At 34.9% G+C, this 14,544-nt stretch overlaps 1 protein-coding gene across 8 annotated transcripts in view; it reads right to left on the bottom strand.

Moving 5' to 3' along the window:
- Positions 1-14,544, bottom strand: part of STXBP5 (syntaxin binding protein 5) — a 100,277-nt gene that overhangs the window by 8,335 nt on the left and 77,398 nt on the right. For 2 of the 8 annotated variants that reach the window (XM_005518498.3, XM_005518497.3), the window contains exons 20-23: positions 12,266-12,325; positions 12,122-12,169; positions 5,126-5,176; positions 806-1,045 (exon numbers count right to left, since the gene is read on the bottom strand). In XM_005518498.3, coding sequence (XP_005518555.1) covers positions 806-1,045; positions 5,126-5,176; positions 12,122-12,169; positions 12,266-12,325 — 399 coding nt within the window. The remainder of the gene's footprint in view (positions 1-805; positions 1,046-5,125; positions 5,177-12,121; positions 12,170-12,265; positions 12,326-14,544) is intronic. The other 6 variants (XM_005518500.3, XM_005518499.3, XM_088052467.1 and 3 more) reach the window with 4 other exon arrangements.

The following is a 14,544-nucleotide window of genomic DNA, read 5'->3' on the forward strand; positions in this document are numbered from 1 at the left end:
CTGCAGATCCAAAGAGGAAACACACTGCCTAGCCTGTGGCATTGCCTTTATGACCAAATGCTACCAAATCTGACCACTGCAGCCAATACCTCACTGGATGGACACAAATCCCATCTATGGTGTAGATGGCCACTCCTAGTCATTCCTCCAATCAAACAGCATTGCATTTCAATGCAGTGCATCAAACATTTCTATGTTTGATACCATCTGTGTAGCAAAATGGACTAGAGCAGCATGTCTTGCATTAGACAGTGGTAGCACGAAAGCTAAATCTATGACTAACAGTATATCCAATGAACTGTTATTACATAATTATAACAAAATCAGTTGCTGTGCATCAGAAAAACAAGATACAAGACCTTTCACAGCAATCCAAAGGAATATATTTTCCACTAATATATCAAGCTAGTTGTTCAATTTACAGACTCAGTTTGCACTCCCTTTTCTTGCTGCAGGAAAATTGATTGATTCTTACCCGATGACTAAAACCACAAGAATAAACTGAGCATTTGATACTATTCATCTCTTCTGCTATCTGTTTAACAACTGCAAACATTGTTTTCTCAGCAAGTAAACACTAAAGTTGTATTTTTATATTTTATGAAGCTGTACTTTACACTTTCCCAATTTGAGAAACACTGGTAACCAGTCATCAGTCTAGATTATTACACTTAGCAGCTAAATCAATGGAATATTTTTAATTAATCAATAATTGTAAAGAAAACCCCAAACAGTTTCTTAAAAAAATATGAAGAACAACAACACTTTATCAAAGCATACTTTAGCCTGTCTGCTTTGTACATACCACTAGGAGAAACAATTACTGGCTGAAGAAGTCTTTGCTCTCCTCCTGGGGGTAAGTTCAGTACAATGACAAGCACTGTACCCAGTGTGGTCCCAACCCACAGGCAAGGGGAAGGTGATGTATCAGCCTTTCTTGTGAACGTCTCACAGAAATGAAGAGCTGAAATTGCCTCACGTGACTCTTTATCAATGCTAGTTACACTAGAACTCCGGGATCGACTGAAAGAGTTGTCTTTGACATCTGAAAATAAATCAGTATTAATTAAAAAGAATAGCAAATTGCAGGGATTAAGAGAATTTAACTGTTTTTCTGTTCTTTAGCGTCAATTTTATACTAACTATAACGCTTTTGATTTGTGTACCCCTATCCTTACTTAGTCATATTTCCTTATTCCCCAGTTTCCAGCTGTTTCTTGAGCAAAGCACCCAATATTATTTGCAGAGGCTGCCAATAGGTAATTATCACAAACAATTTTAAGGCATATTTCTAGATCTAGATCTTCTAGAGCCAGAGGATAATAGTCATCAAGTGGTAGTCCTCTAAAAAAGTTGGATTAGAAACCTCTCTGCCAATTAGTTCATTGATCAGATGAAAAAATATTGGCTCCCATGGATCACAGTTAACTAATCTTAGGAAGATACAACCATTTCAGTTTAGGAAATGCAGTGACATCTGCACAGCATGATAGCATGGAACCTGTAATGACTCACAGTATTGTTCCACTTTAGGAAACCGTGTGCAGGAGATCTAACAGGTTATTTACACACCCCCAAGCTTTTATTAAGAGAAAAACAAATGCTATCAAATGGCACCTGGTACTGCTATGCAAAGCTGAAGATTCCCACTTGGAATGCTGTAGCATAGTTCCAGTAATAGCACTAAAGCTTTTCTGAATGTTTTGCTGTTTAGCAACAAGTGAATTCTAACATCAACAAAAACGTGCTGCTCCACTCTTGCTGTATGCTATCTGTAGGTATAGCAATACCTAATATATCAGCAGACACTGAATTTAATGTTATACTTTCTTATTTCATAATTGCCAAGTTTTAGCACAAGACAGCCCTCACCAGCAAAAGTTTGATGCAATTTATGCTACGCTTTTTAAAAAAATAACTCAAAAAATCTTTTGAGTAGGGTATAGATGCAATTGATATTTTAAAGCAGGATTAAGAGCTAAAGAACAAAATTCAACCATGTACTATTTGGAACTATTGCTATGTTAGTTTCATTAAATTATTGAAAAGCTTTCTACAAAGAATATCTAACATGCATTTGGAAAGCATACCTACTAGATTTCGACTGATTAAATACACATATCTACTTAACACAAACAGTGAAACTTCTCAGGAGATAATTGCCTCATTCCAACAGGGAAAGAAAAAAACATTGTCCTGTTGAATTTTAGCTGTCAAATATAAAACATGAATTACAGAAACTAACTCAGTAAACTCAGATGTTGACATACTAAGTTTTCACATTAAAAACAGTAAATCCAGTGTAAAACAATAATTTGTTTTTATGAGTCTTCTAATGACCACCACCTCTTATGATGCTTGTTTTTTCCAGGCTTGAATATTTACCAATTTAATTATTTTTTTCAACTTTAACATGGATTAATCAGTCTGAATATAATCAATCATATCCTAACTGCAATAAGCATAGCTTTACATGTGCATTTGTGAGTTCTAGCTAGTTGGAGAGTATTTGTACAAATTCCAAAAGCATTGGAATGGACAGGAGAAAACCAATAAATCTAACTTGCCAGACAATATGGGCATTTTTGAAGGTGGACAATCCATTCAGAAGACAGAACAGAGGGTTAAAAGCTTAACTGCTTTACTGCATCCTAGTTATCATGAAGTCAAGAAAGAAGTTTGTAAATGGATTAGATTCAGATGAAGAGGAAGGAACAGCAGTGTGATGAATCACTACGCACCATCAGAAGGATGGAAAGATGAGGTTCTTTTGAGGAAGAAAAGCAAGGAATAGCACCTAGTGGCAGTAGCATCTTAATCACTGAATTAGTACATTGAAAAGCAATGGTATAATGCAGACAAGGGTATGATGAAGATAACTTCTGTTTTAGAAAGCAAAGAATAAATACAGAAACACATAGTTTAGATTTTATCTGTTCAGACAGTAAAAGAAGCCAGTTAAAGATCTAAAGACATAAAACTAATTTGAAAGAAGATCATGGAAGAGGAGGTTTCAAGAAGCCATGGAAAGAAACAAGAGACAATGATAAGGATAATGAATTTAGGAGAAAGGCATTTCAGTTGTCTCCTACAGCCAATAGATATGGCCACATAAGTGACAAAAATACAAGCAAGCCAACACTGAAAAATACTATGCAAAAGCTATATCACTATGAGAAAAAATAGAAGCAAAATTAAATGTAAATGCTTAAGAAAATGATTTACAGACCTGAAAACCTAGAAGAATTTTACTCAGAACAAAATGAGGTCTCTAAGCACAGATATTCACATACATGCAGTCAAAACCAGTCAAAGGCTATTACAATTCAGAAGGTACAAACTATTTTATGAGTTTATCAGAAATGATGTGACAAAAAACCCTTTCCATTATTTCAGTAAACAGCAAATATTAAGTGATGTGGAAAACACTGTAACTCTTTCAAGATTGGAAAGTGCTGAAAAAAAATCAGCATTCACTTTTCACCAGTCTTCATTAAGGAAAAGTAACACTTCCAAGTACTTACTGCCATCAAAGAACTGTGAGTAAAACAGCAGATTGGTTAACATTTAAGTATAAATGTGTTCCAGTTTGCCAAGTATGAAATTCACCCTATACCAGAATTATCCCTAAAACATTAGTAAACATAGTGTGGAACAACAGAAACATATTGAAGAGTCGTCAAATTCTTCTGCTCTTCTGTGCCAACATGGCCACAGTCAAATCGCTCTAGGTCCAGACCCTAAGCTTAGAAAGATGTGGAAAAATTTCAGTTCCAGAGGAGATTAACAGAAGCCACCCTAGGTTTAGATACAATAACCTAGAGAAGAACAAACTGAATTCTGTAATGAAAAAAAATCTAAAAATTAGATCAGAGATATGATGACAGATTTCAACAGCATAAAAAAATTACTAAGATAGGGAGTACTTGTAATCCCTGTTCATCATGGAAAGGGCAAGAAAAAGTTAATATGGAAGCAAGGAAGTTTGATTAAATAATTGGAAATCTGTCTAATTAGACTACACAACAGTCAAACTTCATCTGGTATATTTATTTGTATATATCTGGTATATATGTATTATTTATTGGAGGCTCATGAATAGATCAGAGGTTAAATTGTCAAAACATCCATATCCCTGCCAAAGGATCCTTGCCAATCCTTGCATAAAGAATGTCTGAGGATTGCTTCCAACTTCACATTTCCATGAGAGGTGCAAGCTGTAATTGTAAATCAGGGTGGTCCAGCTCAGTTTCAGAATATCCCAGTGCCACGGACTTTTCCCCCTGGTGACAGCAGCAGCACCTGGCAAACACACAGTGCTACAGCTGTCAGACTGATCCTGGCTGTCTTCTGCTGGGCTGGTGGTAGCAATTCTGCTGCAGAAAGAGGAGCAAGCTGTGGCAGGCAGAAGGCAGCTGCATTTATTACTGTAGGTCTACAGTTGTCCCCCATCATTACTAGAGAACAAGTCAGAGGAGTTGGATCTGATCTAACAGCTGGCACTCGGAGTATTTAAAAAACCCCAACCTACTCATTTGTATGTTGTTTTAGTTAGGCAACACAATGACCTTTAGTACTACAGACCTCAAAACTGAACTGATCCTTATTTAAAAAGTTACTGTGCATTTTCAAGAAAAATCAGTTCTCAGACTGGTCATCCATCCAAACAGCTGTATATTGCTTTACTTTAGAGATAGTGGTCACAAGACAATTAACATTTATAAAACTACACCCAACTATTTGTTGAGAGCACCTCTACATATCCTGTTAAGATATTTAATTTCTCAATTTAAAGTGTATCAGATGGTCTTACACAGACAGCACCTTTCCTAATGCCGTCTGCTTATTCACGCTTTTGCTATCACAGCACTACTGATGTGTGACAGATGCCTAAAAATTACAATGAAAGTGCGATAAGCCATATACAGGAATTGCAGGCTTACCTTATGATGACAGCAATGACATTTTGTGCCTGAGAGTCCCCAAAAAGAGTGCAATTAAAATTTTATTTCTATACTTCAGATAAATGCAAATAAAGTCACGATAGCTTACATAACTTAGGCCTCTTACTGTAACATACTCACATTCAGATTTAGTAAAAATAAAATCAACTATATAAACTTACCTAAATCAGGCTTTAACTCAGTTGGCAAACTTAGCTTCCTGGACATCTTTGCTGAAAAGTGAAGTATATCTTTTTTTTAAAAAGAATAAACATAATTTTGCTGGTCCTTATTTGCTTCTTTCACAATATTTAATATATATTTGATTATTACATTCATTGAGGTACTTTAAAGTATTTCCACTAAAGCAGAGCCTCACTTCCTCAAGTGAGGGGTGCAAACTAAATCATGGAAGACAGCAATATCCCTAAATACAGCATCTTATGACTTTTGTTGAGCTTGATTTCCCTTTAGGCTTCAGGAAGGGCTTAATGGATTGGATGAACTTGGCTTTGGCTCAGCCTCAAGTTTTAATTTCTCAGGTGAGAGGTCAGAATTACAAGGATGTGCACTGATTCTTACAAATAGTTAAGATACCATCCCCATTTCTCATGCCCTATTTTCTGATCAAACCTGAGACATTTAAAATAGAAAAAAAAGAAAAGGAACTTGAAATTACACTAAAATTAATACAAATTTGTATAAAACTAATCACCTGAGATAAAATCCACAACCTTAGAAGAATGAAGACATTACAGAGAATAATCATAAAATCAGCAGTGTACAAACACTTGCAACACATTCAAAAAACCAGAAAGATTTTGATAATACTGCTCAAGTGAAAAACGGTACTTCAGCTCATCACTGACTTAGAAATTGGTTTTACAGGAACAGAAATCTTGCAGTCCATTTAAACTGCAGTAGAATACAAACAAATTCTGCTAAAAAAAGCATCAAAAATAAAATAGTAGGCATACATACCCCTTCCATCTTTCTTTCAAATAACTGGAGAAGGAATTATTTTGATATAGTTTATCTGCTAGACTAGGACTACACTCTATATTTCTCTCCCAGCCACATGCTTCAGTTTTGATATATCATTAAATTCTTTATGATCTTGCAAGGGTAATACGTCTTTTCCTAAAGTAGATACTGAGCATAGCCTCATAATTCTAGGAGTACCTTGTAATGGATACCACCCAAAGCAGCCTGAATCTTGCTGCTTTTCTCTGTTAAAAATAGAGTTACCTCATTCCAATTATCACTTTAACAGAAATCATTCCAATTTCAAGATTTCCAAATCTTCAATATCCTGAAGAACAGCATGTGACTTAAAGTTACTTCCGTTTCTTCCAAAAGTGAAATACTTCACTGTATCATCAATTATGCTCATCAATATTGCAAATGCTAGTTTATCTGAATAGTTGAACAGTTTTATTCCTGTCATACATCATAAAAATTTGAGAACAAGACTCTAGAAATAATCTCCCAATTTCCTTTATGTGTCAATGTTAAAGGTATGTTTGAATTAAATTGAAATTACTTACTCTCAGGCAGAAATGCTAATCACCTATTTTAGGACAGGCTGAAACTGAAAAGGGTAGCACAACTATGTGTTTTCTACCCTCATCCTTGCATTAGCACTGGCAAATACCCAACTTAACAGTGAGGCCAAAACTCATCTGAATGAAGTTCCTGCCAAATGTTGCTTCCAAACAAGATCAACTCCTATTTCAGATCAGAGCTCAGAGATACAAACAGAAAACCTGGGAACACAACAGCACTAGTGATGAGGAGCCCATCGTTTTGCTATCAGCTTGAACTTAAATCAGCTGCTGGACAAGATCATGAAATCTCACCTGGAATAGTGAATTACAAGGTGGGCATTACTCATAACACTTGTTTTCTCTGTAAGACACTTAAATATTAAGAGCTGAGATACTGAACAAAACTTGAAGTATGTACACAAAAAATAACCAGTTATTTTTGGCTTTTAACAGCTTTTACCACGTGTAAATACCTTAACCTCTTCAACTAACTGAAGACCAGTACAGCCACCCTTGGCTTTTCAAATAGAAACATTTAGCACAGTCTTAACAACTGGGAGAAAACTGACCAAAAAAAGCTTAAAAAAATTTAAAAATTAAAAAATAAATACAAATCAATCCAAGGTTACAGATACTATATAACACTATAGCACATAATAGCAACTGTAGGCAAATGTGTTGGATTCTGAGAGCTGATCCAGTTTTAGCTTTTTGTTCCTTAGTGAAAGGCCAGCTGTGTGAACTAGACTGGTATGATAAAACAAATTTGTCAGACAATTTTTAACATATACTGAACTATGCCTCATTAATAGGACAAGAGGATACATGAATTGTTAAAAAAGGATATCATTACTGGAAATTCTGAATTACTGTGCTATGCAAAAAACCCCCAACATTTCAAAACATATGTTAATGTGTCAGAAACCTCAATAATTCAAATGTAAATGAGAAATAAGATCCTATTCCAACAGCAATGGTGCCATCTTGTGTTTAAAAAAAAAACCTGCCTAAACATGCAGTAAGAAAATAGGACTATTTCACTAGCTAAGCCCTTTTTAACTAACATTATAAAAAAATAATCCCTGCTTGTATTCACATTGGCTAAAGTTTTACAATTTTTGATAAATTCAATAAATTTTGATAAATTTTTTTATGCCTCAGATGAAAACCTGCAACGTGCTAGATGCCTTGTACAAAGCAAATTATATAAATCAGAAAAATGTAAGATACAGGACGGAGATCTACAGAAAGAGCATTCAGTGTCAGGCTTTTCACTCCAGCTGTACAACAGGGCAGAGGTGATGCTGACTGCTCCTGCTGACTTCAAATAGTAGCTGTCATACCACAGTTCAATATCTCTCTTGGGGGTGGTGGTTGCTGCAGCATTTACAGCCCAGACTGGTACGAGACAATGACACAGAGATCAGGGAGCTGTTGTTCTCCTCCTGGCACACTGCTGCTCAAGGCAACAGTGACTGTTTTGCCTGGGTTTAGACCTACATTTAATATTTCTCTAAATTAGAAAATCAAGAGTAATACACAGGTGTACATGCATGTTCTGTCAATATGTATAATTAGGGATTGTATCAGAGAACTGTCCAAACCCAAGGGTTCTTGGAGATTTCTCACAGGTCAGGCTTGGGAAGGTAGGTGCTAAAATATGAAAGGTTGCCTTTCCATAACATGTTATATGTCAGTGTAGAAGGAATGCCTTTCAATTCAATGAAGAAAACCTGAAGCATGAGAAGGCTTCTCAATAGCAAGCTGTGGCTTAGAAGTAACAGTTACAATTAATTTACAGTTGGTTATCCTGAGCTGATACTTTAAAATGTATAGTGCATTAGTTTGAAAGCAATACAGTGATTTTTTCCTCCATTCCTTTTATTTTAAAATAAAATTCTAAAGATTATAAAGGATCATGTGTCTTGGAGCTTTGACAAGCAAGAGAACAGCTTATGAAGCCTATTTCATGTAACATCACATGAGAAATAACTAAGCAGCTTAGAATTTGTTAGAGATACCAAACCTCCTAAATTACTCTATATTTGACAACTTCATAAAGTGAAATATTTACATTACCAATTAGCAAATGTTGAAATCTCTAAAAATCATATGAGAATAATAAAACCATTTTACAGGAAACTGTAAGAAAACATATAGTTGGATACATCCAAAAATCAATCAAAGTATTAAAAACACATTGAAAGAACACATTGTCTTTGGTATTAGGGAAAATAAGAACTTTTTATGAACATCTTAAAATTTGGTTTGATGAAAACAGCATTAATGGTCAATTATTATAGCAATGTTTGAAAAGTTTAGGTATGCACTTTTAATGTAAGAAATGTGAGAAACCTCTGTCAGTACTAACAGTGGGGATTATAAAACTTTGGAATGAAATCTTCACTGCTTAAGTCTGTCTAATAATACTGTTTGCCATTATTTTTAAATTTATAAAGTGCAGGAAATAAATAAGACCAATTTTCCTGAGAAGTGTTTGACATGTAGGCTATTAGAACAGTTACAAAGTTTGTAAAATCTGCCATATTTTGCAGGCACCTTTACTAAAGGTTTTTCCAGATATGGTTATTACATCTTAACTTCCAAGACAATTTGTAGCTATAATATTTAATCGTCTGCATCTCTTCATGCCAAATACTTAACTAACCAAATTATGAGTAAAACAGCTGTAGATTTTGCTTCCTCTGAAGCTGGATCCCAATGTCTTCCTATAAAAATGACACAGCCTCAGAAAATAAACTTTCTTACCAATTCTTCTTTCTGTAAATTCATCTACATTTAGTAAACCTCTGCATATTACTTCACAGAATATTGTTTACACCTTCAAATATGTGACATTTGTAAGAGAATGGGCTGGATTCAATAATGGCCACAGCACTTTGCAAAATTTCTAGAAATTTTAATTTAAATCAAGTATCCAGTATCTCCAAGATAAAGCGTAACTTTATCAAGGTTCATCTTTGATGCAAATAAGAGGGAAACATGACCCAAAACCAAGACATTCACAACAGGTCTTTAACTTGATTTAGTACCCATTCCTTAGCACAGAGCATTCTCAGTTGAGTATTTAGAAGAAAACAACAAACCAGACCAACTGATCAAAATGGTGATGCATGAAGCATTTGCATATTGCTTTACTTGGGCTATTGTTTCAGTTTTACATGTTTTTTTGATCCAATCATAGAAACCGTGTTTGTTACTATCACTAATTACAGAAATCTGTAGGAATGACAATGCTCTACATCAGTTGCAATAAAGTAGTAAGTTGACAATGGCTTCACGTTTATAACTGCGTGTGTGATGTTACCCCCTTGCAGCCCTACCACTGCAATAAAATTACTTCACACTGCTAGCAGTATTCCCTTGCTCCCTGTTCCCATGTGACAAACACAGGAGTGATATTAACAGCAACAGAAGTTTCCAATGTAAATGATTTTAACTCTGTTTTGCACCTCATTTAGCAGGTTGTATTTCACACATTGACAAAGAACGGAAAGCACTTGAACGGATTGCTCTGTGTGCCAGCGCAGAGAGCTATGACCATGCCATACACATCGAAGACATCAAATTCATCCCTGAGGACACAGTTATGGCAAACAATTTGTTTCATACAACATGGTGATGTTAATGACAATGACATATTTTACAAAACTCATTGTCCATGCACATTTGGTTGTCAATTCAGTTTGAAACAATGAAAAGCAAAAACATGCAACTATTACCACAGAAAAGGTGTTTTATTTACATGAAAGAGCTTAAAATGTAAGTTCAGAAAGAGCTAGAATAAGCATGCCAGATAAGCTATAGAAAACATGGTAGTGAAACAACCACATTCAGTGCACAGCAAACCACTCAAAACTAGGAAAATGCAAAATAAATAATTATCTTTAAGCTTCCAATAAACTGTGCAAATTACGGAAATCACAGTATAACTTACACCCTGAAGAATGCATTGCTTATAAATAAATGTTTTGCTTTTTTTAGCTGTGAAAAACATTGCTAATACTTTCAGTTGAAAGGCTTCCAGCTGAAACAGATGTGAATGGCTCTATAGAATCTCATTAGCATATTTTATTAATACTCTAATGTAACTCTTTGAAAAGAAGTGGAAAAAAACCCAAACAGGTCACAGTTAGTCAAATTTTCCATGTGTATTGCACAAGACAGTGTGTCTTATGTTCAAAAGAGACAAAAGGGAACCATTACCTCAATGGACATTGATATAACATGCACAAGATTAGGTGTTGTTTTTTTCATGTTTTTCTCAACCTGAACATTAGGTTCTAGTTACCTTGAATTTCCCTTAGGGGAACATATTAATGCTTGTGTAAAAGACAGCAATTTCTTTTTAATTACAGATGAATTCACATAATGTATTATTGACAGCCATTTGCTTTCTTGACTTACATTCAGACTTTTGCTGCACAAAATTCGTTTTCCCTACCTTTTCTGATGTCACTGCAAGAAGATCTCAACACAGAGCAAAAATATGTCCTTTGTACAGTACTTTCTCATTCCATACCTCAAATTTCAAGGATAACTTTGTCATACTCCTGTTTGTCTCCCTGAATTCTGAAATATTATTCGTCTCAAATACTAAATAATGATGAAAGGGATTCATATTTTAGGATAAAACTTACATTGCCAAAAAGAAAAAACAAAGGGAGACTTCAGGAAAAGAAATCTCTTCCTCCCTAATCTCAAACTATGCTTCCACACAACCTGTGAAATAGTAGCTTAGCAATTAATTTTACTATATAATTTCAACCTAAACTGACTGAAGAGATAAAATGAAATTATTCTACAATGATATATTAATTTGCTAAATGAAAACAAATGAACATTAGCAAAGTGGTTCTGCAATGAAAGAAACCATATCCCAGTTAAGGAAGAAGAGTGCCTTTCCCAAAGCTAAATCATACAGCCTCGTGCTTTCATTTATTTAATGAGCCAGTTGTCAGAAGCAAAGTTATTTCCATTCCAGCAGTGAAAGGGTTCAATCTACCTGCATACAACATCTCCCAAGGCAATTTTGTTGCCAAATTAAGACACAAGTCTAGAGCTGGTAGGGTATTGTGTCACTGTTGGATGCAGAAAAGTAAAGAGAGTTCTGGAACAAAACATACATACAAAGCCAGTCCTCTTCCAAATGAATAAATGAAACCATAATAGTACCTATTTCTTGACCACAGCCATATAAAAAACTGACCATATGGCTATGAGTACAAAATATTAAAAAGAAATGGTATCAGCCATATGTTCCCAAAACAAGCACACCTTTGCAAAAGTATTGGAATCATGTTGTGACTTGCATAGACTGAACTCTTACTATGTATTAGAATTTCACCCATCCAGAAAAACAGAGAAGTGCAATTGTAAAATCAGAGAATTTAAAACACCAATTTCCTTGATTTTTTAAAATTATTGTGGCCAGTGTATTTAGTACAGAAGCAGCCCATAGAATTACCAATTAGCAAAAAGAATGAAAAAAATTAATAACACAATGCATTGAAATTTGACTGGTTTCTGCCTTTTATTTTTTGCTGCTGGGTTAGTGCTGCATAGAGTAAGGCACTAGATTAGAAAGAGTAGAATTTTTCTAGTTCCTACCTATGTCATTGGTTACCATCTTGGAAAACTTTCTGCTTTTGGTCTTCACTGTAAATAATATTTTAATAAAAAAAAAAAAAATCAAAGTGTATCAAAAGGTGAACTAAAGAAAAAATAAGACTAAAGAAAAGAAAAATACTGTACCCTTTTCTATAAAATTATTCATTTTTTGTTCATCATCAGAATTGTTTGGTGAACCAGAACCTACAAGTGGAGACAGAATGAAATGGATATACATTTGACATGAATGAAGGGGATATATCTCTGACACAAAAAACAATGTATATTAGTACATATAAAATATACATATATAATACAATATATGTATACATATATTATACAAAATTATATATGAGCTCAGAGTTTAATGAAGATAACAAAGAAAATATCTGAAATATGAAAAGAAAAAATCTGAAAAGAAAATACTGATATTGGTATTCTCTGTAGCTGTACTAGATATTACAAAGTACAAATTACTTTGGCGTGACAGAGTTCTGCCATATTGGAATTAGCCACAGAAATTATAATGCAAGGTACAATGCTGCACATTGCAGCGAGTTTATTGCTAGAAATAATTCTCCCATTGAACAAATGTTTATGCTGAATAACTAAATGGCTCTACTAATCATTGCTCCAGACACAGAGATTAGCCTAAATTATGATTCACAAAACACAGCTGTAACAATAAACACGAGTTCTATAAACTCTTTGGGTTTTTTTTCCAATGCAGTAAATCACTGTTGGACCACAGTTCTTCAACTACTCTGTGGACAACTCTGAGCCAATACCGCCACCTGGATTTTTCTGTATCCCAACCCCGAAAAACTGATTGTGGTAACAGACCGCAACTTAAGGCTTACTGTTGTCATGAAATTAAAACATTGCCAGAAAATTAAAACAATTCATCTAAAAATGTTAAAATTTAATTGGATTTTATATTGTGGAATTGTAAAACCAGAATAGAATACAAACATTTTGGCACTTCTGAAGACAAAAACTTGACAGTTTAAATGCTGTACAATGTTTTAGGTCAAATAAACACTCCCAGAGTCTAGTCCTATTACTGCTTGACATCTATAGAAAAAGCAGGAGGTAAAATAAATCCTCCTGCACTTTCACAGTGTTCTATAGTTCTGTGTTACCAAAACTGTAGGATACTCTCTCAACCCCCATATGCAGGTAGTCCCTTTCAGAATTCACTCATCTATATTATCACCCACTGGAGGAAGTCTAGTGGAAGTTACCTTCCACTTCTCTTTACTTGGACATAGAAAGGTAGATTTGAGCAATTGCAGACTTCAAACAGTGCAAACTTGCAGTCCAAACAGTGACTGGTCTCTTCTACAGATCACATGGTAACAATGAAAGCCAATAAGGCATTAAACTGCCCATCCCATCCTCTAATCTTAGAGCTAGTAACTTGCAAACATTTTGTGTTTGCATATATTCCTCTAAACTAGAAAGCCTCTAGACTGCAAAAAGTTTCCTTAAATTTAGCCTCCATCCTTCTCAAGCTTGAAAACACTCTGCAGGAAATTTCTCAAAAAGGTCCTCTCTTACCACTGAAAGCTAAACATCACTTTCAAGCTTGTTATCAGTCTTATGCTTTTGCCCAGAAAAGATACAAAACTCAAACCAAACCTAAGGAATTGCAGTTCTTCCCTCTAAACAAACATCAACAAATTATTTCTATACCAGGGTGGTGCATCCAAAATTTTTTCCAAAGGAAAAGTTGTGAAGTCTACCATAAGCTTCATCTCATTCACTGAGAGCAGAGGGCAGAATTGAGGGAAGCAGGGTACAGTCCAACCTCACTACTAGAAGTTTCCATTTTACAGGAGAATGCAACAGTTACGTTCTCCCTCTATCTTTTTGTCCATTCACTATTTTTTGTACTTTAAACATTACTCTTTAACCTTCTTCAGCTCGCACTCAAACAAGAAGGAGAGGAAGGTAGGGGAAGCCAATTGTTAAATTTAGGAGTTTTCCATAAACCTTAACTTTCATCTTTGGACTTGCCTTCATTGCACTTTTGCAGAAGTGGTGAACTGAGTTTTACTCTACTTCAACATCAAATTATGAAAGAAACCATCTTATTTAAACTACACAGTGTTTTAAGTTAGGAGTTGTTTGGGCTGACATTTTGGTGATTCTGGAGCAGGGGGAGAAAAGGATACACATTAAAGGTTATGATTCATTAGCTGTTCATTGCAGATATTTTATAGCAGTGTACCAGAACCTAGATTTAGCCCAGACTTTTTAAGTGGGTCAAATACAAATACCACAGTGAATTGGTAACTATGCTCAACCTTGACAGAGAAAGGATTACTGCAACTGCAGCAATGCATGGCAAATTGTTTACAGGCATTGGTCTCAATATGTAAAAATGAAATAGGAAACATGCATTTAATTCTCAGCAGTAC

Source organism: Pseudopodoces humilis, chromosome 3 (assembly GCF_049639895.1).
Source record: "Pseudopodoces humilis isolate 2021_Gansu_Grassland_sample_001 chromosome 3, ASM4963989v1, whole genome shotgun sequence".
Lineage (NCBI taxonomy): Eukaryota > Metazoa > Chordata > Aves > Passeriformes > Paridae > Pseudopodoces > Pseudopodoces humilis.